The 26,083-nt window shown below is 43.8% G+C and overlaps 1 protein-coding gene and 1 long non-coding RNA gene across 5 annotated transcripts in view; one reads left to right on the forward strand and one right to left on the reverse strand.

Annotated features, from left to right (window-relative positions):
- The window catches only part of LOC309650997, a 70,028-nt gene extending 50,202 nt beyond the window's left edge, over nt 1-19,826 (reverse strand). Inside the window, exon 1 of the long non-coding RNA XR_014257874.1 lies at nt 18,366-19,826. This is a non-coding gene — a long non-coding RNA (uncharacterized lncRNA). The remainder of the gene's footprint in view (nt 1-18,365) is intronic.
- Nucleotides 3,398-26,083, forward strand: part of MARCHF10 (membrane associated ring-CH-type finger 10) — a 92,747-nt gene continuing 70,061 nt past the window's right edge. For 3 of the 4 annotated variants that reach the window (XM_082443122.1, XM_082443121.1, XM_082443123.1), the window contains exons 1-2: nt 3,599-11,268; nt 20,747-20,866. In XM_082443122.1, coding sequence (XP_082299248.1) covers nt 11,179-11,268; nt 20,747-20,866 — 210 coding nt within the window. In that variant the 5' untranslated portion in view covers nt 3,599-11,178. The other variant, XM_082443120.1, reaches the window with a different exon arrangement.

Consider the following 26,083-nt stretch of genomic DNA (forward strand, 5'->3'; position numbering starts at 1 on the left):
GGACAAAGAGAGCATGGGTTGTTCCAGATCAAGTGAGTAGCTGGGCCAGGTCTCACGAGGCGCCTAACCCTTGGGAGGCTTAGAAAGCATAGCTACCCCTCTGCACAGCTTACTCTTTGTAATGAGTTCCACATTGCCCTCAAAACTGTGATTTCCAGGGCTTCCCTGGTGGCACAGTGGTTAAGAATCCTCCTGCCAACGCAGGGGACACGGGTTTGAGCCCTGGTCCAGGAAGATCCCACATGCCATGGAGCAACTAAGACCGTGCACCACAACTACTGAGCCCACATGCCACAACTACTGAGCCCACATCACATGCCACAACTACTGAAGCCTGCGTGCCTAGAGCCCATGCTCTGCAACGAGGAGCCACCGCAATGAGAAGCCCGCGCACCGCAACAAAGAGTAACCCCAGCTCACTACAGCTAGAGAAAGCGCTCATGCAGCAACGAAGACCCAACGCAGCCAAAAATAAAAATAAATTTTAAAAACATGTGATTTCCGAAACCTAATACAGAGTCTACTTCTGAAATTTTATACTTGAAGTTGCCCTTTGCAGAACTCTTAGATGAAACTGAAGAATTTCTTGATACTTATTTGCAAACACCAAATATCTCAGTCATTAGAATCTATTATCTACTTAAGTTGGGTTTTTTCCTTAATTTATTTATCATCTATTAGGGACACCGTGCAAAGAGCAATGAAGAGTAGGATCCTTTCCCCAACCAGGAATTATGTTTCTTCCTCACTTTAATATTTCACTTTCTTGGCATTTTGCTCTTTAAGGCTAGAACTAATCTTATTGGTAATTTACATGCCAAGCTCAAGTTTACTCACTAAACACTGAACCAGGAGTTGCTCAGTACCTTTTTACAGGCTGACCTCTGGCACTCTCACCCTCTTTCAAGGGCACCATGGTGCTTTTCATAGAACTTAATTTTCAGAAACACTTGAAATGTAGAAGAGTTTAAAACTGAGACATGAAGTGACTTCTCCAAACCTTGTTATTTAAAAATCTTCAAAAATATATGATTGACACACATATGCATTAAATAAAATCTTAAAATATGCCTCAGAAAGTAAAGCTACTGATTACTGAGTGCTTCCTGTATACCAAGTATGATGGTAAGTGCTTCACTTGTCCAGTCTCATTGAATCCCCACAGCAATCTTTTGAGGTAGAAACTATTATTTTATATAGATGTTGAAGTGGAAGGAGAAAAATCTGGGTCCAATATGTATCAAGGTGTTTTTCTTACTAGTAGGTAACAACAGGGATTTGGGAATGGGAAGCCCCGCTTTTTTTTATATATATAAATTTATTTATTTTCGGCTGCGTTGGGTCTTCATTGCTGCGTGCGGGCGTTCTCTAGTTGCGGTGAGCGGGGGCTACTCTTTGTTGCGGTGCGCGGGCTTCTCATTGCGGTGGCTTCTCTTGTTGCGGAGCATGGGCTCTAGGTGCGCGGGCTTCAGTAGTTGTGGCACGTGGGCTCAGTAGTTGTGGCTCGCGGGTTCTAGAGCGCAGGCTCAGTAGTTGTGGTGCACGGGCTTAGTTGCTCCGCGGCATGTGGGATCTTCCCAGACCAGGGCTCGAACCCATGTCCCCTGCATTGGCAGGTGGATTCTTAACCACTGCACCACTAGGGAAGTCCAGAAGCCCTGCTTTTGAGCCCTGGTCTGCCACTTACCATGTGTCCTAGGGCAGGTCACTTCTCTTCGACTATCTCACCTGGGTTTCAACTTCCTTCTCTGTTAATCATTAATCATTATAATTATTTTTATTTGAGGGGGTCTAGCTCCAACAGAGCAAACTCTCTACCTACCATTTCACTATTATAGTTTCAATGCAGTGCGTCTTAAAGATTTTGCGTTTTTAAGCATTTCCTTTTGAAAAGCACAAACCATGGAGAGAGGTCTTAGGTTAGTACTTACCAGTTAATGCTTCAATTATCAGTTGATGCTTTAATAAGAATTACTCAATAGCTAGCTGAGAACAAGAACAGAATGTGGGTTGGGCTACTGGAGATGGAAAGGTACTAGGGATTACTGAAGGACTAATAAAGGTTGGATGACAAAGTGCCCAAAACAAAGACTTCACCTAAGTACATTTGATCTGGGCTCTGCCTGGCTCAGGATATGCCTTAGAAGTTGATATAAAGTCAGGGAGTAATATTCAGTGTGTAATACAGAGTCTCATCTGGCTGAAGTATGATTGAAGAAGTGCTGAATGAGGAAAACCAAGAATGTGAGCCCTGGGGAAGGGATTTCATTCCCCAGGGAGTAAGGAATTTTGAGAGCTTCATAACATGGGGCCAATGACATTGGATCTATGCTGATTATGGAACAGGGAAAATGGTGGGGATAGGGTGTGGAAGACAGGGGCCCAGGGTGTGGTTAGGAGGTCCTTCTAATAATCCAGTTAAAAGGTTGTGCAGCCCAAAACTAGGGTGGTGGTGATAAGAATAGAAAGAAGGGTGTGATGCTGCAGGAGACATGGACGTCAACTGGGTTTGGGGGTTGCTGAGAAGACACCAAACCACAGACACCTGGGGATTCTGGGCACTGATGAAAGGTCCAAGAATTTCTATTCTCCTTTTTCCCTATTCTCTACCCAGTCAAAAATGCCCTAACTTGACACCAGTTGGCAAGTTATCAAGTGCCTAAATATGCACAATAAATGAAAGAGAGTCATCTTTGCCTGTGAAAACCACAGACAGAAATAAACCTGGCAGAGGGTGTGTCTAGCACAGGTTCCAGTGCCTTCTTTCTAAACCTGTGGGCACTAGTCTAAGCCTCTAAGAACCTCCTACCTTGGGAAAGGCAGCCAAGATTACTGATAACCAAGATATAACTGGGTTCCTGTCTCGTTTCTGCCACTGATGGGGCGCCTCCCTTAATTATTTATTTCTTCCTTTTAATGTTGGATCAGATATTTCAGAGATCCCCTGCACAGCTCAAACTGCAGGGCTGCACTCTTTCCCTCTATCAGTGTATTGCCTTTAATATTATTTTATTCAGTTAAAAATACTTTCCCCTCTCGTTTTCTAATCTCATTCTTTGTAAAGCACAGCACTGAGTCGGGGCAGGAGTGAAGGCCTCGATATCTGGGCTTTGGACTGGGCTTTGGACTTCAAGACAAAGCCAATCCGCCTCCTCCTGCTCGCCGCCATCACCGCTTTGCCTTCCCGACCGCATCCCGACTAGTTCCCAAGGCAACCGGCGCAGCGCCCACGTCCGGGTTCGGGACCGCCTGGCCTCAGCCCAACCCCGCCCCCACGGCCGCGCTCCCCGAACCCAGCTCCCGCGCGAGGAGGGAGGAGGCCGGGTTGCCAAGGAAACGGAAGGACGCCAGGCAGCCGCCCCCACCGCCTCCGCCCCGAGAAAGCCCGGCTGCCGCCGCTAAAAGCCGCCTCCGGGAAGGAGGAGGAAGAGGGGCCGGTAGAGGGAAGGAAGAAGAGCGAGGAGGAGGAAGAGGACCACAGGGACGGCCGCCACACGATTGATGGGCGGCTCCTCCGCCCTGGACCAGTCCGCCTGCCCCGCCCCTCGGCCCCTTTAGCCCCTCGCAGGGGTAAAAGACTGACCCGCAAGGTAACGGCCCGGCTCGGCCCGGCCCTCCCCAACCCTGCCCCCGACCGTGCGGCTCCTGATCCTCCGAGGAAGTCGGGGGAGGAGCGGGGGGGACCACCTCTCCTTGCGACTTCTCCGATTCTGGAGGGAAATCGGGCCTGAAGCCTGGGAGCCTGGCCGCTCCCTCCTTCCGGCTGACCAGAGCCCCCGTATTTTTCTGCCTCAAAGAGACAGGTTTGAGGAGCTCTGTGATCATTTATTTGCACCCTGGCAGCGGCCCCTCACGTACATAACTTCCCCGCAGGCTACCCTTTTCTGCAGGTCCAGGAGAGGTATACGGATCACGGCCTTTCCGGCTCCTGAGTGCGAAATTACTGATATTGTTGAGAGCATCGAATTGCTTGTCCAGCCTGTGACATACCGGCCCAGCCCCAAAGTTTCCGAATTACACGTTGAGTCTCTCTTTTGGGCTTGATGGTCAGTGTATGCCCGCCCAGCTCTTTCACGGTTTCACAATAAAATGAAGAGTCACCGCCAAAGAGCTTTTCTCATAAGCCCTTTATAGCACAGCACCTCCCACCCCGCCTCCTGATTTCCTAAGCAAATTGGATGGAACCAATCTACCATCTACCCTCACCCCTCTCGATTCCCCGTCTTTTTCTTTGGTCACAGTATTCTCTCAGGAGTGCAGTGTTAGGAAGATTGAGCCCAAATCACTCATCTTTGTTGCTTATACTCAAAATATTTTTATAAGTTAAGATTTTAAAACTCTTAAGACTTTATTTTTTGTTCAGATTTTCAAAGTTCTAAGATTTTTGAAAGCTAAACAAATTCTGTAATCTTTGTCATTACAGATTAATTAATTGTGTAAAAGGATGAATAAGGTCTCCTGCAATGCTTCTTCCCAGCACCCAGTTATGGAAAGGGGGGTAATTTATAAACCTGATGGTCAAGTATAAATATAAGCATTTAGATTTTGGTTCAAAGGAACCCTCAGCCGAAAGAGGGGCTTACATTTACATTTTTCTTTATAACTGAACCAATAAAATATTCACTTTAACGACATTTCTAATATGAGAACACCGTAAGAAAACAGTGAAATCGCTTGACTGTTAATAAAAAGAACTCCCTTCCAATCAATTCTTTTGACAAACGTGGCCATAGAACAGAAAGACAGCGCATATGATTGTTTTTTAGAGAACTGAAAGAAATATGTTCTGCAATCAGATTTTGTTCTCCTTAGTCAGGGAAATTCAGCTTGAATTCATGGGAAATGTACACTAGAGAGGAAGACATATGTCACAAAGTTCTTAGAATATTCCTCCCTGAAATTTCACAGATATGTAGAATTTTGAGGCCAAGACGAATCATTCACTCTCACTTTCAGCAAAGCAGGACTTCCTTTCCCACATGCCTCCTCCTGCCTTCTCCTCTCCTGCTCCCTCTCCCTCATTTAATATGGCTTCTTATGTAGATTTCTAAAACACAAAATTGGCACATTATCACCAGAGGCTTAAAACAGAAGCGTGCATAACTATGAGTGGATAGTAAATTGAAAAGCAGTTCAAAGGTGAGAAACAGAAGAGAATACAGAATGCTATTTTAGAAACATGTGCCCTGCCCACATTTTATTATCACTCTCCTCCCCTCCACCTGTCTGTATTTGCTAAGAAAAAATTTTTGGCTTCAAATGGCCATCTGGTTGAGGAAGCCCACAAAGCTGAAATCCACGAATTAAGCATGATCTCATGTGGATTTATTTCCATATAGTTATTTCCGTTTCTTATTCCTCCTGGTCCGTTTTTAAACCTGAAGTATAGTATGAAGTTCAAGTGACACTTGAGAATGTTTGCCTAAACTGTGGTGATCTACCTACCATCTCCTTGATCTGTCTCTAATCATCTGTTTCCTTAGGGCCTGGAGTATTTGTTTAATCCCACAAAGCACTGATATATTTAAGAGATTAAATGTGGCACCATGATGCTTCTAAATATTCATTTTATAGTAGAGTACAATAATAGAGAGTTTATGGGAGGGCAAAGAGACTTTTGCAGGCAATTTTAAAGTCTTTTATTTGGTCGGTGATTGTGAAGTCAGAGGTAACCTAGCAAGGAGTAATTCAAATAGTGTTATTTCCTACCTATTTAGACAAAGTGATTTCATGCCTCTTGATTTAGAAGCCTCCTTAAAATTATACTACATTAAAGCCAGGATAGATTAGCTGGCTTTTCGATGTGAATTTTGTAACCAAAATGTATCATCCAAGTGGACTCTGGGATGTGCTCCTTTAGTGACCATTAACATATTTTCATTATGAATCCTTATGTTCTCTGCCTGATTAACATTCAGACAGGTTTTTCTTTCCAACAGTAGCAGCAGGGGTCCATCTTTCTGCCGGTTATAACACCATCGTTTTCTGAAAAGCGTGGGAACATAACTTTATTCTATGCAGGTACAAATTCACATGAAAAGTTAAAAGGGGTCTTTTAAAGTAGGGTTCCATAAATGACTGTTAAAATGCTCAGAGACAAAATTTAGATTTTGTGTGTCATCTGTGGAACTACCTATCAGATTGTAGTTTTAGATTCTGACTCACAAAGACCAACCTTCTATAATTGAGAGAAAATATTCCCCAAGGGACCAGAACAAGTTCTTAGATGATATTGTTTGGGGCTCATGATAAACCTTTCAAGAGTTCATAGTGACCAGACCAGACATTGGGTCACCATGAGTCAGGTGCAACCTGATTCTGCCGATACCTGCACAAATGGAAAACAAAAACAAAAACAAACCGGAAAAGGGAAAGAAAGCTATAGAATGTAGACACTTGAGGTCAGGGATGTTGTCTGTCTTATCTTGCTGTTTCCCCAGAACCTAGAGCAGCCCTGTCACATGGTTGTCACTAAAAAGTATATGTAGGAAAGAAGAACCAAGCTGGAGAGATCACGCTTCCTGATTTCAAACTTACATTATTACAAACCTACAGTAATCAAAATAGTATGATATTGGAAGAAAAACAGACACACAGATGACTGCAACAGAATAGAGAATCCAAAATAAACCTATGCATATATGGTCAATTAACTTATGACAAAGGAATCAAGAATATACAATGGGGAAAAGACAGCCTCTTCAATAAATGGTGTTGGGAAAACTGGACAGCCACATGCAAAAGAATGAAACTGGACCACTATCTTACACTGTACACAAAAATCAACTCAAAATGGATTAAAGACTTAAATATAAGAGATAAAACCATAAAACTCCTGGAAGAACACATAGGCAGTAAGTTCTGTGATACTGGTCCTGGCAATGATTTTTTAAATGTGACATCAAAAGCAAAGGCAACAAAAGCAAAAATCAACAAGTAGAACTGCATCAAACTAAAAAGCTTCTGCACAGCAAAGGAAACCATCAACAAAATGAAAAAGCAACCCACAGAATGGGAGAAAATATTTGCAAATCATATATCTAATAAGGGGTTAATATACAAAATATATAAAGAACTCAATAGTAAACAAACAACTCAATTTAAAAACTGGGCAGAAGATCTGGACAGACTTTTTCCCAAAGAAGATATACAGGTGGCCAACAGGTACATGAAAAGGTGTTCAACATCACTAATTATCAGGCAAATGCAAATCAAAACCACGATGAGACATCACCTCACACTTATTCGAATGGCTTTTATCAAAACGATAAGAAATAACAAGTGATGGTGAGGTTGTGGAGAAAAGGAAACCCTTGTGCACTGTTGGTGGGAATGTAAATTGGTGCAGCCATTACGGAAAACAGAATGGAGTTTCCTCCAAAAAATTAAAAATAGAAGTACGTGTGATACAGCAGTTTCACTCCTGGGTATTTACCCAAAGGAAATGAAAACATTCACTAACTCAAAAAGATATATGCACCCCTATATTCACTGCAGCATTATTTACAATAGCCAAGACATGGAAGCAACTGAAGTGTCTATCAATGGATGAATGTATAAAGAAAATGTGGTGTATATATATAATGGAATATTATTCATCTATAAAAAAAAGGAAGGAAATCTTGGCATTTGTGACAACATGATAGACCTTGAGGGCTATGTGAAATAAGTCAGAGAAAGACAAAATACCATGTGATCTCACTCATATGTGGAATCTAACAAAACACCGAACTCATAGATACAGAGAACAGACTGGTGGCTGCCAGGGGCATGGAGTAGGAAGTGGGTGAAATGGCTGAAGGAAGTTAAAAATGACAAACTTCTAGTTATAAAATAAATAAGTACCGAGGATGTAATGTACAGCATGGTAACTATAGTTAATAATACTGTATATGTCAAAGTTGTTGGGCTTCCCTGGTGGCGCAGTGGTTGAGAATCTGTCTGCCAATGCAGTGGGACACGGGTTCGAGCCCTGGTCTGGGAGGATCCCACATGCCGCGGAGCAACTAGGCCTGTGAGCCACAACTACTGAGCCTGCGCGTCTGGAGCCTGTGCTCCGCAACAAGAGAGGCCGCGATAGTGAGAGGCCCGCGCACCGCGATGAACAGTGGACCCCGCTCGCCGCAACTGGAGAAAGCCCTCGCACAGAAACGAAGACCCAACACAGCTAAAAATAAATAAATAAATAAATAAATACATGTATACAAAGTTGTTAAGAGAATAGATCTTAAAAGTTCTCATCACAAGAAGAAAAAAAATTGTAATTATGTGGGCTGACGGATGTTAACTAGACCTATTGTGGTGATCCTTTTGCAATACATGCAAATATCATTGTACACTTGAAACTAATATATTGTTACATGTCAGTTATATCTCAGTAAAAAAAATATGTAGAAATAAATGAAAGAGCTTCACTGGACAAGAAGCAGGAATAGCGTGGGCCCTTTGATGACCTTATAGATGAGGTCTAGTAGACTCACTATGAACAGTGCCATTTACTAACTCAATGTTTTGGTCATAAATTTAGACCACACCAGTCAGAGACAAACTTCTTGAAAGCATCGTTTCCACATCCTTACCTCTCATTTACACAACTCAATGCAATCTGTCTTCAGCCCTGTCACGCCACTAAATGCTCTCACCAAGGTTATTAATATTCTCCTCCTTGACGCTTGCACTTGGCAGCATCTGTGAAACTGCACCCACCTGATTCTCAGTTTTCCTCCTGCCTCTCCAGCTTCTTTCCAGAGCTCCTCTTCCGCTACCTACCTGTTCTTAAAATCCAGTGGTCCTCAGAATTTTGTCCTGGGTCGTCCTCCTTTTTTCAATACCCATCCTGCCTTCGACTTCAGTTGTCATCAAAATGCCAGCAATGCCCAATTCTTTTCTTCTCTAATCAGCTCCAGAGCCCTACGTCTAACTGCTTACTTAACATCTCCATTTGCTGTCCCGCAGCCCCTTCAAAGTTCACATTATCTTCTCACAAACTTGCTCTTCCCTGCGAGTTTTCTGAAGGGAATGTTGGCATCGATCAGCCAGCTGCCCAAGCCGGTAACCTGGGCCTCCATCTCCCATCCCATTCGTATTATCAACAACTCCTGATGATTCCCTCTCCTGAGTATCCCTTGATTCCATCATGATTAGAGCGTGGGCACGGGCGTGAGACTCTCTGGGTTCAAACCCCAACACTTGCACCCACCAGTTCTGTAACCTTAGGCAAGTTACTTAATCCCTTTGTGCCTCAGGTTCCTCATCTGCAAAATAGAGATGTAATTTTTTTTTTATTATTTTATTTTTTAAATTTTTGGCTGCGTTGGGTCTTCCTTGCTGCGCGCAGGCTTTCTCTAGTTGTGGCGAGCGGGGCTACTCTTCGCTGCGGTGCGTGGGCTTCTCATTGCGGTGGCTGCTCTTGTTGCAGAGCACGGGCTCTAGGCGCACGGGCTTCAGTAGTTATGGCACACGGGCTCAGTAGATGTGGCTCGCAGGCTCTAGAAAGCAGGCTCAGTAGTTGTGGCGCACGGGCTTAGCTGTTCCGTGGCACGTGGGATCTTCCTGGACCAGGGCTCGAACCCGTGTCCCCTGCATTGGCAGGCGGATTCTTAACCACTGTGCCACCAGGGAAGTCCCTAGAGATATAATTCTTGCCTCAGTGTGGCTGTGAAGATTGCATGAGCTAATATGTGTAAATGTTTAGACCAGTACTTAGCACTTCCAGAGGCTCAATACCTCCTCCTCCCTCCCTCCAGTGTTGAGACCCACGTCTGGGCACCACCTTATCTGGATTAGTCTAACATATCCCCAGTGGCCCATCCACTTCCATTCTTCCTCCACTGCCCCCACCCTCCATCCAGTCTCTATACTACAGCTGGAGGGACCTTTTCTTTTTTTTCTTTTGGCCGTGCCCTGCAGCTTGTGGGATCTTAGTTCCCCAACCAGGGATTGAACCCGGGCCCTTGGCAGTGAGAGCGGGGAGTCCTAATCACTGGACTGCCAGGGAATTCCCTGGAGGGACCTTTAAACATGTAGATCTAATCATGTCCTCCCTCAATTGGAACCTTCCAGTGGCTTTACATGACTCTTTGAATCACGACCTCCAAGGCCCCTCGTGAGCCAGCCCCTGCCTATCCTACAGCCCTTCCGTTACAGTTCTCTCCTCTCTCTGCTCCAGCTGCACCAGCCCCTGAAGCCCTGAAGCCTCTGTACCTGCTGTCCTTTCTGTCCCAGATCCTCTCTGTTCCACTTCTGGCCCAGCTCACTCCTTAGCAAACCCAGTGTCATTTCCTAAGGAAAACCTTGCCTCCCCCTCCCCCAATGACACTTTGTCAGAGAACCCTGTATTTCTGCTCCATCGCACTTATCACCATCAGGGTCCACTTGTCAATGTTCAAAGACTTGGGATTTGAACCCAGAGAGTCTCACGCCAGTGCCCATGCTCTAATCATGATGGATTCCAGGGATACTCAGGGGAGAAAATCATCAGGACTTGGTTTTTATACGGATGGGGCAGGAGAAGGAAGTGTGAAGAAAACTGCCCAGGTTACTGGCCGGGCAGCTGGCTGGTCGATGCCAACATTTCCTTCAGAAAACTCGGAAGGAGGAGCAAGTTTGTGAGAAAGTCATGTGGAGTCTGAAGGGGCTGGGGAACAGCAATATTCACTGCCGGTCTTCCAAGCTAGATGGTAGCAGCACGAAGGCCGGGGCCATGTCATCTTGCCGACTGCCATACCCCAGTGCCCAGCGGAGTGTCTGAGTTGGAATAAGGGTGTGATCATTTGTTGAGTCAATGAATTTAAGTTACCAGGGGCTCAGAGCTTTGGTCATTGCTAAGTTAGCTAGGTTCTTGGGTTTTCTTTTTTGTCGTGCATTAGAACTGCTTCTGAATCAGGTGTCTGCCAATCTAACTCCCTATGAGTAACCAGAACAGGTTCACTGAAGCCAGCCCATGAAAGTGGCTGCATTATTTATGTCAGGAACAAGAGGGCTGTAAAGGCATCGACACCCATACAAAGAGTCCTTTCAGTCTGAAAGGAGCATCTGTGCCTTTCCAACAATAGCTATTAGATTAATAAGAGAATAAAAGCAATTATACTAAGAGAAATCCAAATATGGCAAAGCAACAAAGGATGATGTCACAGCACATTTATTTATCTTTTATATGCAGGTCACGGATTAAGAATCATGTTGCATGAAGCAAAGGACAGGCAGAGGTTCGTCAGCGATGTTCAATATCTGCGGGACATGCAGCATAAGGCGGACTCAGAATATCAGGTAATGGCAGAAAATGAGAATTATCTTCTACTTTCACTTACGGTATTAGGAGAGAATTCAGGCTACAGTATCAGTATATGATAAGCAGTAATAGGTTTCTAAAATCCAAAACCCACACTTCCTAGCTGTGTGACCTTGAAAAGCTACTTTACCTCTCTGCGTCTCAGTTTCCTCATCTGTACAATGGGGATAATAGTCTCCACCTTATAATATCGTCATGGAAATAACATTTTTCAAGTATTTAGCACAGAGCTTGGCACACAAACCTTATCAACCAATGACATCAGGGCTTAAATTGGATAAACCAGCAACCAAGAAAAAAGACATTAAGGAGTTAACCGGGTCGCCCTACCATTTATAAAATAACACGCCCTTCCTGTTGTCCTCCAGCCAGAAGAAAGGTGGTTAGCACATTCTACAATAAGCTAACTCTTCGTCACCCTAGCTACAGTGTTTACAGGCAAAAACAAAACAGACAGGGAGCCTGAAGAGTCATGATGTAATTACCCAGAGCTGGCATAGGACAAGCTTGCCAGGCTGGGTTGTGGGATTCTGGGAGCAGTTAGAAAGTGTCACTCAGCCCGCTGGCCGGAGGTCAGCCCTCGCCAATCAAGCAGGCAGGTCCTCAGCCTCCACTGAGGATCCCAAAGCACTCCCTCCCTAAGGAAAATACAGGCCTGCCGTCATCAGGTTTTCCTCCTTCTTAGCAATCTCAAATATAACTGAACCTCCCGGGGCACCAAGGAAACCAGAGCGATCTCAGTAACCTGATTTCACCTGTGTAGCACAGCTTCGCTCTGGGCCTGGAAATGGAGCCAGCAACTTCCTCCTACACTTGCCAGCCCACCTCCAAGGCTGTAAAGTTGAGGGAGTCTCTACAAAATAAATAAGAACGTAAACATCCAAACTGGTCACACTGGGGGACCCTCTCCTCTCCACAAAGATGCCTCTGCCAAAGCGAAATTCAGCAGACACCTTTTTAGTCTGTGTTTTCTGAAGCTTTACCTGCATTTGGAAATACCTGTTTGAAACTGTCTCTAGAACAGGCACGTAAGAAAATCAATCTTATTATTTGATGGTCTCTGCTAAAGAAAACCGCACAACTGCGTGGCTTGGAGCCACTGCAGCTTTATTTTCTAACTTCATTTGGGCTTTCAACACTGTCCTTGTTAATAAGGACACTTTCAACACCGTCCTTATAAATAAAAATATTTATTAAGTGCCTACTATGTCCTGAACAAAGTCCCTGCTCTCCCGGAGTTCTTATTCTAGGATTGAGAAACAAACTACACACACAAGTAAAGTAATATGTAAGACAATATAATGTATATGATAAATATAATGAGGTACATAAAAACAGAGGTAGTAGGGGTGGGGTGATGCTGCTTTCCACAGGCAGGGAAGCCTCTTTGAGGAAGTAACATTTGGTCGTGGAGGTAAATGATGGGAAAGAGCCAGCCAGAGCATCCTGAGCAGAAAGGAAGCAAGCGCAGAGGCCCCGAGGGGGGAACTAACGTGGAGCACTGGAGGAAACAAACGAAGGCCAGAGTGGCTGGAACACTAAGGCAGAGTGTGGACGAGGTAGCTAGGACCAGATCGTGTCGAGTCTCTCAGGACAAAGCTTGGTATTTGGAGTTTATTCTTATCCCGGTGAGAATTACTGAATGATTTTAAGCAGGGCAGTGGTATGATCTGCTTTACGTTTTTTAAAGATCACTCGGGCTGCTGTGTTCAACCGAAAGGGGCAAGAGAAGCAGCAGAAAAACTTGTAAGGAACCTGATAGAAATTTAGGAGAGACCAGCGTGGTGGGAGCAGGGGCGGCGAGAAGTAGCCCGAACCAGGAAATAGAAGCAGCGCAGACATCTTGCTGATAGACGGGGAGGCGGAGTGAGGGAAAGAGAGGAAGAGAGCATGACTCACTTCAACATGTTTTCTTGTCCATTAGCTCCCTCCGTTATCACAGTTTAAACTTTACTTTTTTCAAACCTCCCATCCCCATACTTTCAACAAGGACCGTCTCTTCCTGTTTTACATACACGTGAAACCAAACAAAGAACCTGAGGCCGTCAGGTGGGGAGCCACTCGGCTCATCGCCTTCTATCCCAGGCTGCGCGCCCGTCCAGCCCTCAAGTCTCGATGGGTGAAGAACACTCTCCCTGCTGGTGCCAGACCTGAGATCTTGGTCCATGCCCCTCTGTCTCCAGCCCCTCTCCATCCATGGACCTCTCATCTGCATCCTTGGAATTTCTCTTCTTAATACTGGCTCAGCCCACAAACATGCTCAACTCTCTCTCATACTGAGAACAAAAGAACAAAGCTGTCTGTGGACAATGTGTCCTTTTCTAGCCACAGCCCTGGCACTTTCCAGTCTCCAGATGTCCCCAGTCAGCTACACTTCTGTCTCCACTCCGCCCCGCCATCCCATTTCATGCCCTCACCTGCTGCAGCCTGGCGGTCTCCTCACCTCCCCTGAAACGGTGCTCGCTAAGGTCAGTAGCGAAATTCAGCAGACCCTTTTTAGTCTTTGTTTTCTGAAGCTTTACCTGCATTTGGCGCTATTACTCTTTCCCTCTCGCAACATTACTTCTCTGGCTTTCTGACATCGCACTCTCCTGGTTTTCCTCCTGTTTCACTCACATTCCTCTCCCTACCCCTCACAGGTTAATTCCCCCAGGTTTCCATCAGCCCAATTTTCTCCTAATTCACAATGTCTGTGGCCCATCTCATCCCCTCCTATGTTTGTAACCGCCACTCATACACTGATGACTTGTAATCCTGTGTCTTCTCAAAGTGTCAGAATCCCATGCACACCTGCTTGCCGGATGGTTCCATCTGGGTGTCACACAGGCATATTGAATTCAGCGTGTCCACAGTTGGACTCCATATGTCCATCCCCTGCCATCCTCTTCTGTAGCCCCTCTCTGAAGACAGTGACCCAAGCCTTCCCTGACTCCTTCACCACCCATATCCCCCAGCTACCAAGTCCTACCAAGTTTACCTAAAAGCTCATGAGCTTGTGCCTCCCTTCTCATCCTATGGCCATCGCCCTGGTTCCAACGTCCATAGTTTAGCTCCAAGACTATTACACTGTCCTCATAACTGGTCTCCCGGCCTCCAGCCTTGCCACCTTTCAGACTGAAATTTATGTAAAATGCAAACTATGTAATTCGGTTGTTTCCTCTCACGTAGAGGTTTGTCCCAGACCCAAGAACCACAGCAAGACCAGTCCAATCCTTGACCACTTCTCTAACTTCCTCTTCCCTCTTCCTTACTCTCTGGACAAGGGTGGTGAAGACCATAGTTGTTTGTTTGGTTTTTTTAATATTTATTTATTTGGTTGCACCGGGCCTTAGTTGCGGCAGCCAGGCTCCTTTAGTTGCAGCTCACAGGCTCCTTTAGTTGTGGCTCATCAGCTCCTTAGTTGTGGCATGCGAACTCTTAGTTGTGGCATGCAGGATCTAGTTCCCTGACCAGGGATCGAACCCAGGCCCCCCTGCATTGGGAGCATGGAGTCCTAACCACTGCACACCAGGGAAGCCCTAAGACCATAGTTTTAACTTAGAACTAAAAGGAACCTCTGTGTTCCCATAGCACCCTCTTTAAAAAACAAACAAAAAAAAACAAAACACCTTATTGAGGTATAATTTACATAGCATAGAATTCACCTGTTTTAAGTTTAAATTGACCAAATTTGCCATCATCGCCATCATCTGATTTTAGAATGTTTCCATCAGTCCAATACCAAAGCACCCTTTTCATACCTCTTTTTCATTGCTGATGAAATTGTATTGAAATTGTCTTTTGTGTGTCTTCCTATCAAACTGGACCGCAGCTTCCTAAGGGCAGGGACAGAGTCTCACTCTCCTCTTTCAAACCGAATGCTTTGTCATTGATGAAAGCCAGCATTACCGAACTTGACCACCAACTCTGTTTATCAGACATAGATCCAGCTGACTTGTAACTAATCCTCAAAGTCAAATCCACCTTCATTGAGCATTTTCAAAACCACTCACCACAAGGTCTGCAAAAATAAATATGGTTGTCTTTAATATGTTCTGAGGATTGTCGAATTAAGTATATAGAAACCCACAGAAACTATTACTTTGACGGGAACAGTGATGAGTTATATTATTGACTCTGTCCCTTGCCTTGTTCCAGAAAAGATTTAAAGTTGGGGTTTAAGAATCAATTGCATGGCTTTAATGACCCCTCAGTAACTTGGTCCATATACGACCTTTGTGTATTTAGATAATTTACTAAGGTAGAGTTCGCACTGAAGGGATATTGAAACCTTGGGCCATTGATGAGCTTGGCCGGTCACTCGTGGAAATCCCAGCTTTCACGAGCAGCCCAGCAATGTGCAAGGGATGCCCTATTTCAGGGTGTACAAATAGTGTAAGACCTACTAACCAGATATGACTCCCAAATCATAGACATTTGCCACATATGCCTTCCTGTGTTGGACTTGCCTTTAATGAACTGGCTCAAATTGAGGCCCTTAGAAACCTCCTGTATACACTATTCCTGCTATAGCCTAAAATATGCTATGGGTTGGTATGTACCAAATTAGCAGTGACTTTATAGGTCTGTCTGCTAGTGGCAGGAGAGGAAGGTTAAACCCACCCTGAATTATTTTGATGCTACTCCTTTTGGTGGTTGGGTGGGACCCGTTTGAAAAAAACAAGAGGAGATATTTATTTGGCATATTACATGCTATTTCAGAATCTGGTAACTAGTACATAATTATACGACATCTCAGAATTTGGCTATATGTCTTCAAGGGTGTTCATGCTGCATAGCTTTTTTTTCCCTTTCTTTCCGTCAAATGTGTTTATGTAACTTGTGGGGAAATTTAGCCATTAATGTCCACTGAAAGCTAGAGAGAAAGATTACACTTGGAGTTTCAAGATGATTTTCTAGACTATCAAATGTGTTCAAATGGGTTTTGTTTTATGTCACTTATTCATTCTGATTCTTTCAAGTGCAGATCAAACAACTAATATGATGATATAAACTTGTTCAAGGATGTGATGTGTGACTATAACAGGTGGCGAGAGTTTGGGGACTGTCCACTCAGGGGGTTGAGGGAATGGATATAATTCAACTTTCCCTCCCGTAGGAGTCATGGGGAGGGACCTGTGACGTGTGTTTCTCTGCTCTTCACAGACAGAAAAATAAACTCAGTCGAGGGGAATATCATGTCAAACTGCTTTTACACCTTTGATTTCTTAACCTCTTAAAACTAATGAACTTCGATAATGTCCCCAGTGATAATTAAAACCCCAAACTCTGAGTTAGGCATGTTGGATCATAAAAACAACAACAAAAAAAGAAGCAACTGAAGGCAAGTCCCACTTCCCAAAACACTCACAGAGTTCAAGTAACAGTAACCTTGACAGAGGCCACTGCTGATGAAGAGGTAGAGTTGGGTCATAGTTACAATGCTTTTTTTTTTTTTTTTAATCTTTTTTAGAGCATAACTGCTTCACAATACTGTGTTAGTTTCTCTCATACACCAGAGTGAATCAGCCACATACATACATATGTCCCCATATCCCCTCCCTCTTGAGCCTCCCTCCCACCCTCCCTATCCCACCCCTCTAGGTCATCGCAAAGCACCGAGCTGATATCCCTGTGCTATGCAGCCGCTTCCCACTAGCCATCTATTTTACATTCGGTAGTGTATATATGTCGATGCTACAATGCTTTTTAGGCCAGAACCATGAGGCTGGGAAGTGTCCCTGTGGTGCATGGCTTCTTAAGGTACCAGGAGCCCGGATGATGACTAAAAGAATGGGGCTGGTAATAAAGGGAACAAAAGAAACTTTGAGCATCCCTGTGGGTTCAGAAAGCTGTAATTCTGAATAAAAAGCAGTTTGCAGAGGGACCCTGCGTGACTGGGAGCAGGAGCTCCCTCAGTTGGCTGCCCGGGGGAACGGGAAGTCTTAGGAAACAGACGTCTACTTCCAGGGGAGAAAAACAAGGATGAACTTCAGGCCTGCAGGCCTGAAGGCCTTCAGAAAAACAAGGATGAACTTCAAGTCTTTTTCTTCCACAACCAAGATCAGAATCACATTATTTAGCAAAGGCTGACTTTAGAAAAAGCAGTAAACCAAGAAATGGGATTGGAAGCAACACTTAAAGCCTGATGATGATGATGATGACTGATGATGATGATGGTGGTGGTGATGGTGATGATGATGGTCATGATGATGAGTTTTATTGAACAGTTTTATTGAACGCTCACCGCGAGCCAGTCACTCTGCCAAGCATATTACCAACAGTGCCTCCTGCTCTCCCAGCAACCTTGCAGCACAGAGACATCTCCCTCTCACAGATGAGGGAAGTAAGAATCCATGGACTTAGTCAGCCTGCCCAAGGTCACAGTGCTAGAAAGTGGCGGAGCTGTGGTTTGTCGTGTTTACCCGTATTGAGTTACGGTGAGTCACAAAACCCATGTCAGCCCCCACAGGCACAGATGCACGTTCTGTGTTCTGCCCCACAGCGGTAGCTTCTGCACAGAAGGCAGCCTGACCGCGAGCGCTGCAGTCAGAGGGATGGGCCCGGGGGGGCGAGGGGGCGCGACGCGAAAGGAGGAAGCCCCGATTCTCCGCAGAAGGAAGAAAAGAAGAAGTTACTTGAAGCCTCCCGTTTCAAGACTCGGCCAGTTTTGTCACATGAACAGAAACTTATTTATAGCAATCTAGCTCCAGACACGTGAAATTGAAAGGGAAATAAAGTTCCAGGGTAAGGGGAGCCCCTGGTGATGATGAATTACAAATCTGTTCCTTCTCCCCATCCTATGGATTTCACGCGCCTCTGCCCCTGTCCCTTCAGGACCCTCCAAGCAGAAACAACATCAGCATCAAAAACAACAAAAAAATCATCCACATTTACAAATAACAAGAAAACTAGCCCCTGACGGGGGTGCGGGGGGAGGTATGGCTAAGTTCTTGCTGTTTCTAGGACGGGAAGTCCGAACTTGGCTCGTGCCCGTGTTCCTTCTCAGCGAAGCAATAACTTGGAGAGGGCTAACGTTTGATTTACACGGAAAGATTGCTTGGCTGTTTCAAGATAAAAATTAGGAAGTACCTACCTTGCCACTGGTTTCTTCTCCTGGTCCTCTGTGAGAGGAAGGATAAGGAATGAGAGGGGAAAAACATTTTTGTTTTCAACGGTTGCAAACCATTCTATTCCTCCTCCCCTTTTGGTAAAGAAATACTTAAGTTGCATGCATTCTTGGAGAGAAGTTTCAAAAAACACTCCGCCCACAGGAATTCTGTTCATCCCACCAAATCTGCCTCGGTCCTGCGTGCAATAGCTAACACAGTCTCCTCCACTTTCAGCCCATCAGCGTTTTCTTCTCGTGCCTTTAATACAAGTGGGTTAGGATAACAGAGACATCTGTGGCTCCAGGAAACAATACTCTACTCCAGGCCAGAGCTCCCCCCTCAACAGGGAGCTCCAACCTGAAGTCATCGTAAAGGAATAAGAAAAAAGAGGCCCATATTTAGTTGAACTCCATTAAACTCTCCAGCTGACTCTCTTTAGTTTTACCTTGGTTTATTCTATTATTTGGTGTCTGTGTAACTTATTTATTATAGTTACTACTATTCAGTATTGGGCGGGGGGGACTTCTTATTTATTAAAACAAACACTATCCAGGATTATTAAAATGGGTTGCATCGTTTTTGAAAATAAACCCAAGGGGAAAAAACCCCCACCATTTTGGAGTGCGCTCCTTTTCCAAGCAAGGTGGGGTGAAACAGCACCTTTCTCTTGGGAATCCAGGATTCCACTCGCTGCAGGTAACTGATTCACTGTTCCCAAGTCCAAGTGGTAAATGTTTTATTAATATCAGGTCATTTCTACTCTTAACCTTGTAGCAGAATATTGGCTTTCTCCTTGGCCGTGAAATTCTGGCAAGTCCTTCTACATCAAGGAAGGAGATGCATTTTCTAACAGAGGGAAAAAGATGGAGAAGGAATCTTTCCTTACCCAACACAGGCAGGAAGAGGGAGATGTCAGGCCTGGTTTAGAACAATAGTGTCTGTCTTTACACTGTATTTCTTTACAGTGGACAATTTAGCCCTGGCAGGACAAAGGTGAGTTCAGTCATTGGATCTATAGAAATGCTGCAAGAAGTTTTGCTATTTTGGAGTATTTGAAATATCAGTTGAAAGTGAATTAAGCCAGGGACTTCCCTGGTGGCACAGTGGATAGGACTCCACACTCCCAGTGCAGGGGGCCCGGGTTCGATCCCTGGTCAGGGAACTAGATCCCACATGCATGCCACAGCTAAGAGTTCACATGCCACAACTAAGAAGCCAGTGAGCTGCAACTAAGGAGCCATAACTAAGACCCAGTGCAACCAAATAAATACATAAATATTAAAAAAAAAAAAAGGAAAGAAAGTGAATTAAGCCAGATAGAGAAAGACAAATAGCATGATATCACTGATATGTGGAATCTAAAAAAAGATACCAATAAACTTATATACAATACAGAAACAGACCCACAGACATAGAAAACAAACTTATGGTTATCAAAGGGGAAAGGGGGGGGCTTCCCTGGTGGCACAGTGGTTGAGAATCTGCCTGCCAATGCAGGGGACACGGGTTCGAGCCCTGGTCTGGGAGGATCCCACATGCCGCGGAGCAACTGGGCCCGTGAGCCACAACTACTGAGCCTGCGCATCTGGAGCCCGTGCTCCCCAACAAGAGAGGCCGCGACAGTGAGAAGCCCACGCACCGCGATGAAGAGTGGCCCCCGCTCGCTGCAATCAGAGAAAGCCCTCGCACAGAAATGAAGACCCAACACAGCCAAATAAAAAAATAAAATAAATTTAAAAAACTTGCTATCACTACACATTTAAAAAAAAAAAGGGGGAAAGGGGGGAGGGATAAGTTAGGAGTTTGGGATTAACATATACACTCAACTATATATAAAATAGATAACCAACAAGGACCTACTATATAGCACAGGGGACTATATTCAATATTTTGTAATAACCTATATGGGCAAAGAATCTGAAAAAGAATATGTATATACATACACACATATATATGTTTGTATAACTGATTTACTTTGCTGTACACCTGAAACTAACACAACATTGTAAATCAACTATACTTCAATTTAAAAAAGAGAGAATGAGAACAGAAAGAGAAGTAAATGCAGTGTATTGGGTACTTCCTTAAGAAGGCAATTGTTGGGTAAGTACTTGACAAAACGCCTCTTAGTATGTCTGTTGTTTGAATTTATTAAGGCAGTGGCTAATATTTTTGACCTGGCATTTTGGGCAAAGGGAGGAGGGAGTGATGCCTGGGTGAGTGTCTTCACACCTGGTAAAAGGTATTGATGAACACTTAGAGATGGACGCCTGCACTGCATGTTCCTCACAATAGGAATTAAGCATAAAGTTATCAAAGCTAGTTGTGGACCAAACCAAAGAAACATCTTTTTTTTGTTCTGCAGGCTTGTCTGAGACGACAGGAATACAGAAGAGACCCAAATGGGAAGAAACGAGATCAATTTTGGGGGCAAGAGACAAATTTTGAGAGATCCCGGTTTTCAAGTGGGTCATCTTCCAAACAGGTACTTAGAATGCTGGGAGACATTCTTCTGCTGCAGTGTGTGTGTGTGTGTGTGTGTGTGTGTGTGTGTGTGTGTGTGTGTGTGTGTGTGTGTGTGTGTGTGTGTGTGTGTGTGTGTGTGTGTGTGTAACTGACTTAGGAAAAAGCCAGCCCAAAAAAGAGATGTTGAAGAATCTTAAAGGGCAGGGTAGGGAGAGGCAGGGGCAGGAGCTCTTGTCCTGGGTACCACCCCTGCCGCCCCTGCTCCTCCTCTGCTGTGTGACCTTCCCTCTTCACCCTGGTTGGGCCTCACTCTTCTCTCCTGTAGACCAATGGAGATGGTCTCTGAGGTACCACCCAAATCAGAAATGCTGCAATTCTTTGATTTTAAGAGTCGGAAGCACCGGGCCTTCTAAAGCACTGCATCATAGTATATCTATATACCTATATCTATGCCTACTTGATCTGTCTATATTAATATAGACATATATATATATATTTATATATATGTAGGCTTATAGTCTTACCCATTGCATTGCTTAGTGTAGTTTTTATTTCAAATAGAGTAAAATGCAGTAATAATTGCGTCATGTAATAACTAGAAATTGTTCAAATATTTTTGTCTGGATTATAGTAATAAATAATAAGATCAGTATGATATGATAGCAACATGAAAATGATGATTACAGTAGTAGTAGTTACCATTACTTGAGTGATTACAATGTTCCAGTACCGTGCTAGGCGCTTTATACCTATTAACTTATTTAATTCTCATAAATCTCTATATATTTGCCTCATTTTACAGATGAGAAAACTGAGCCCTAGAAAAGTTAAGAAACTTTACCTAAGAGTTCACATCCAGTATGTGGTGGAGTAGAGTTTCCTTTCTAGGCAGTCTGACCCCTGAGAGGGTGCTTGGAACCACTGAGCTATATGATCATATTTCATGTTTAAGATCTTATCTGTGTAAGGGTTTTACTTATCCTATGTAAGCACTGAATACCGCAAGCTGCATTCAACACCGGTTGTTAGTATAGCAAATTAAGATGAGTAATATGCCTTTTATGAATTCTCATTTAATGTTTTATGCCTGAAATATACTCTAGAGGATGGACTCCCTTTTCTATCAGTGGTGTGGATCCCCAAGATAGATCCTGGATACCTGATATCAATCAAGTTCTTGTTGGGGTTTCTCCTTTAATCTAGGATGTTCACATGGTGGTTATTTAATGTTCGAAGGACACCTTAAAAACATCAGTGATTGATGTTTATGGATGTATCCCTGGGAGAGACCTATACTCCCTATTAAGGAACATAAAATCACACAATAAAATATTCCACCTAAAGCCTGAAGGTGAAAGAGACTATCTCACAGTATCGGCAGCACTGAGAAGAACACATTGCCTGCATCTTTTCATGTTAGCCAAGGACTAAATATAATGCCTGCTGCTGATTAAACTTAGGGAGTGAGATTAATCCAAAACTTAAATCTAGTTTGGCTCGAACAACACATTTTTAGCATTAAGATAAATTCTCGCAGTTTTGCACTCAGAAACAAAAATCAAGGACAGATGAAAAAAAATGTAATTTCAGTCAAACGGTAGCATGTAGCCATCTTCCTAGTTTGGAATTACTAAACAAATGGGCAGCTGGGTTCTTCTATTTTCATGCAAAGACTCACATGCAGAGTCTTGGCCATTTCACACGGCAACACTCATGCATGTTCCTCTCCACAAACTGTGTTTAGGGGACAAACTGGTGACAGATTCCTGTAGTTCCCTTCTTCATGCTATACAAATTACTAATTCTTTAAGGCATCATTGCAAAACACTCAGACCACATCTAAAAAAGGACGCAGCTGTACATATAAAAGTAATTATGAAATAAAGACAAAAATATGTGGTAAAGTGCATAAAACTGGCAATTTCTAAAGCACGCGAACAGGATTTTTCATGTTTGCTTTATGTCACTGCACCTCAGTTTGTTGGAGAACTTGGAACAACATTACTTGATATGCTCGATTTTTTCCAGATGATGCTATCCCAAGGGTTTGGGTATTGACTGTACAAGTAACTTCAAGTTGCACCTTCTCTATCAAGAAGAGTGACAAGATCCAAATTTTCCACAGTGAATTTCACCTCTGCTTTGCTCCCTGTATTACAGATATTCTTTGGGGAATACTGGAGGATTTGCCTCTGGATACAAAAGTGCAGGAAGGTCAGGGTGAGGGGAAGTGTCATGGAATGCATCCTTGTCAACAGCCATCAGGACTGTGTGCTTATCATTCCAACCCCTTCTCACTCAATCCTTCGACTTTTGCCTGGTACAAGTGAAGCCAGAGAGCCCTCATGACATCCAAACCAGAGCCGAAAAATCTTCAGCTCCCACAATCATGGGCTAGTTTGAAGATTTCTCCTCCCAGGTTTGGACCCCTACCCAAATTCTGTGAAAATCTGGTTGTTCTTAAACCTTCATAAACTGGGGCTGCCCTGCTCTATATCAAATCCTGAGGGAATGCAGAATTTATGAAATCTCTTTCTATGGGGTCCCCAAGGCCAGGGAGATCCTAGAGCTAGTTTCCCAGGATAAGAATGCTGGCACCAGGACTTCCCTGGTGGTCCAGTGGTTAAGACTCTGTGCTCCCAATGCAGGGGGCCCGGGTTCGATCTCTGGCCAGGGAACCAGATCCCGCATGCTGCAAATAAGAGCCCGCACGCCAGGCTTCCCTGGTGGCGCAGTGATTGAGAATATGCTTGCCAATGCAGGGGACACGGGTTCGAGCCCTGGTCTGGGAAGATCCCACATGCCGCGGAGCAACTAGGCCCGTGAGCCACAACTACTGAGCCTGCGCGTCTGGAGCTTGTGCTCCGCAACAAGAGAGGCCGCGACAGTGAGAGGCCCGCGCACCGCGATGAAGAGTGGCCCCCGCTTGCCGCAACTAGAGAAAGCCCTCGCACAGAAACGAAGACCCAACACAGCCAAAAAATAAATAAATAAATAAAAATTAAAAAAAAAAAAAAAAGAGCCCACATGCCGCAACTAAGACCCGGTGCAGCCAAATAAATAAATAAATATTAAAAAAAAAAAAAAAAAAAAAGAATGCTAGCACCTCCCAAAGGAGAACCCAGGCCAGACTGATGCAATTTCCAGAGCTTAGCGTATGGAATGTCACATCAGGCACTAGAGCTGCAAAAGATCCTCGGTCAATCAGAAAGTGGCAGGAGAAAGATACAGTCCAATGAGACAGTGTAAACCCAACCCAAGCCCTCTTACCTAGGGAACGTTTCCCTGAGTAATTTCCTTCTAGAAATTGCTGTGGCTGAAAACTCAAAAGAACATTTTATCCCTGATTTGAGAAGGCAAGTTCATTCCCTGATTGAGTGGGTTGTGTGAGAGTGGATTGCTTAATCCACGGAAATTTTTCCACTGTACAATCATGATGTGAAGCATGCTACCACCAAATTTTGACACTTGTATTAAAACTTCCATCACTTGTTCATTCCTTAACCCAGTCTTAGACCATCACAATGCTGATGGGCCTGGAAAAAGTGAGGCATTTACCATCAAGTAATAGATCCAGTATCAAGATACCATTTCTAAACACCTGCCTGGGGGTGGCCAGAGCCCCAGATAAATGCACAGTTAACATGGTAGCCCCTCCCTTATGGCACAACCTCCTCACTCCGACCCGTGGCTTTAACCGTTGGTTATGCAGAGATTGTGTTCACTACCAAGCCTGTGCTGAGGGGTTCTTTAAAGCAGCACCTCCTAGAAAAGGGAACCCTCCTATATACGTTGTTGGTGGGAATGTAAGTTGGTGCAGCCACTACGCAGAACACTATGGAGGTTCCTCATAAAACTAAAAATAGAATAACCGTATGATCCAGCAATCCCACTCCTGGGCATATATCCAGACAAAACTATAACTCAAAAAGATACACGCACCCCTATGTCCATAGCAGCACTATTCACAATAGCCAAGACAGGGAAACAACCTAAACGTCCATCGACAGATGAATGGATAACGAAGATGTGGTACATATATACAATGGACTATTACTCAGCTATAAAAAAGAATGAAATAATGCCATTTGCAGCAAGATGGATGCAACTAGAGATTATCATAGTAAGTGAAGTAAGTCAGAAAGAGAAAGACAACTACCATATGATATCACTTATACATGGAATCTAAAATATGACACAAATGAACTGAAATAGAAACAGACTCAGGGACATAAAGAACAGACTTGTGGTTACCAAGGGGGAGGGGCTTGGGGGAGGGATGGAGTGGGAGGTTGGGGTTAGCTGATGTAAGCTTTTATAAATAGAATGGATATACACACTGCTATATTTTAAATGGATAACCAACAAGGACCTACTGTATAACACAGGGACCTACTGTATAACCTACTGCTCAATATTATGTAACAACCTAAATGGGAAAAGGATTTGAAAAAGAATAGGTACATGTATATGTATAACTAAATCACTTTGCTGTACACCCAAAACTCTCACAACATTGTTAATCAACTATACTCCAATATAAAATAAAAAGTTAAAAAAAAAATAAAATCATTAGTAAAAACATACACACAAAAAAACCCCTACAAAAGCATGCACACACACACACACAAAATAGAATGGATCAACAACAAGGTCCTACTGTATAGCACAGGGAACTATATTCAATATCATATGATAAACCATAATGGAAAAGAATATAAAAAAAGAATATATATATGTATAACTGAATCACTTCGCTGTACAGCAGAAATTAATACAACATTGTAAATCAACTGTACTTCAAGTTTTAAAAGTTACAAAAAAAATAATAGTAAAGCAGCACCTCTTAAATACATTTAAGTTAGTTGTGTGACACAGTACAAAGAACACTTATCATCAAGGGCCTGCTCTGTCCCTCATTACAGTGTGAATTCAGACAAAGCACTTTACTTCTAAGTACTTCAATTTCCCATCAAGGAGATCCTTATTATTATGCTATTATCTCATAGGATCATTGTGAGAACGCGTGAGATGCTCAAGTGTCATACTAACATTAGATTCATTATAAGTTGCCTTGGTGTCCAGCTATGCTTGCAAATGATGCTCCAACACTTATCGATAGAGGAGCAGCTCCTGAGGCTTCTAGAATACCTTCTTTCCTCTCAGCCCCATCTCAGGCCACATTTCTAAGAGCTAACCTAACGTAGCAACTTAATTTCACACCCTTTTCAAAGTT

Source organism: Balaenoptera physalus (assembly GCF_965194825.1).
Source record: "Balaenoptera physalus genome assembly, chromosome: 20".
Classification (NCBI taxonomy): domain Eukaryota; kingdom Metazoa; phylum Chordata; class Mammalia; order Artiodactyla; family Balaenopteridae; genus Balaenoptera; species Balaenoptera physalus.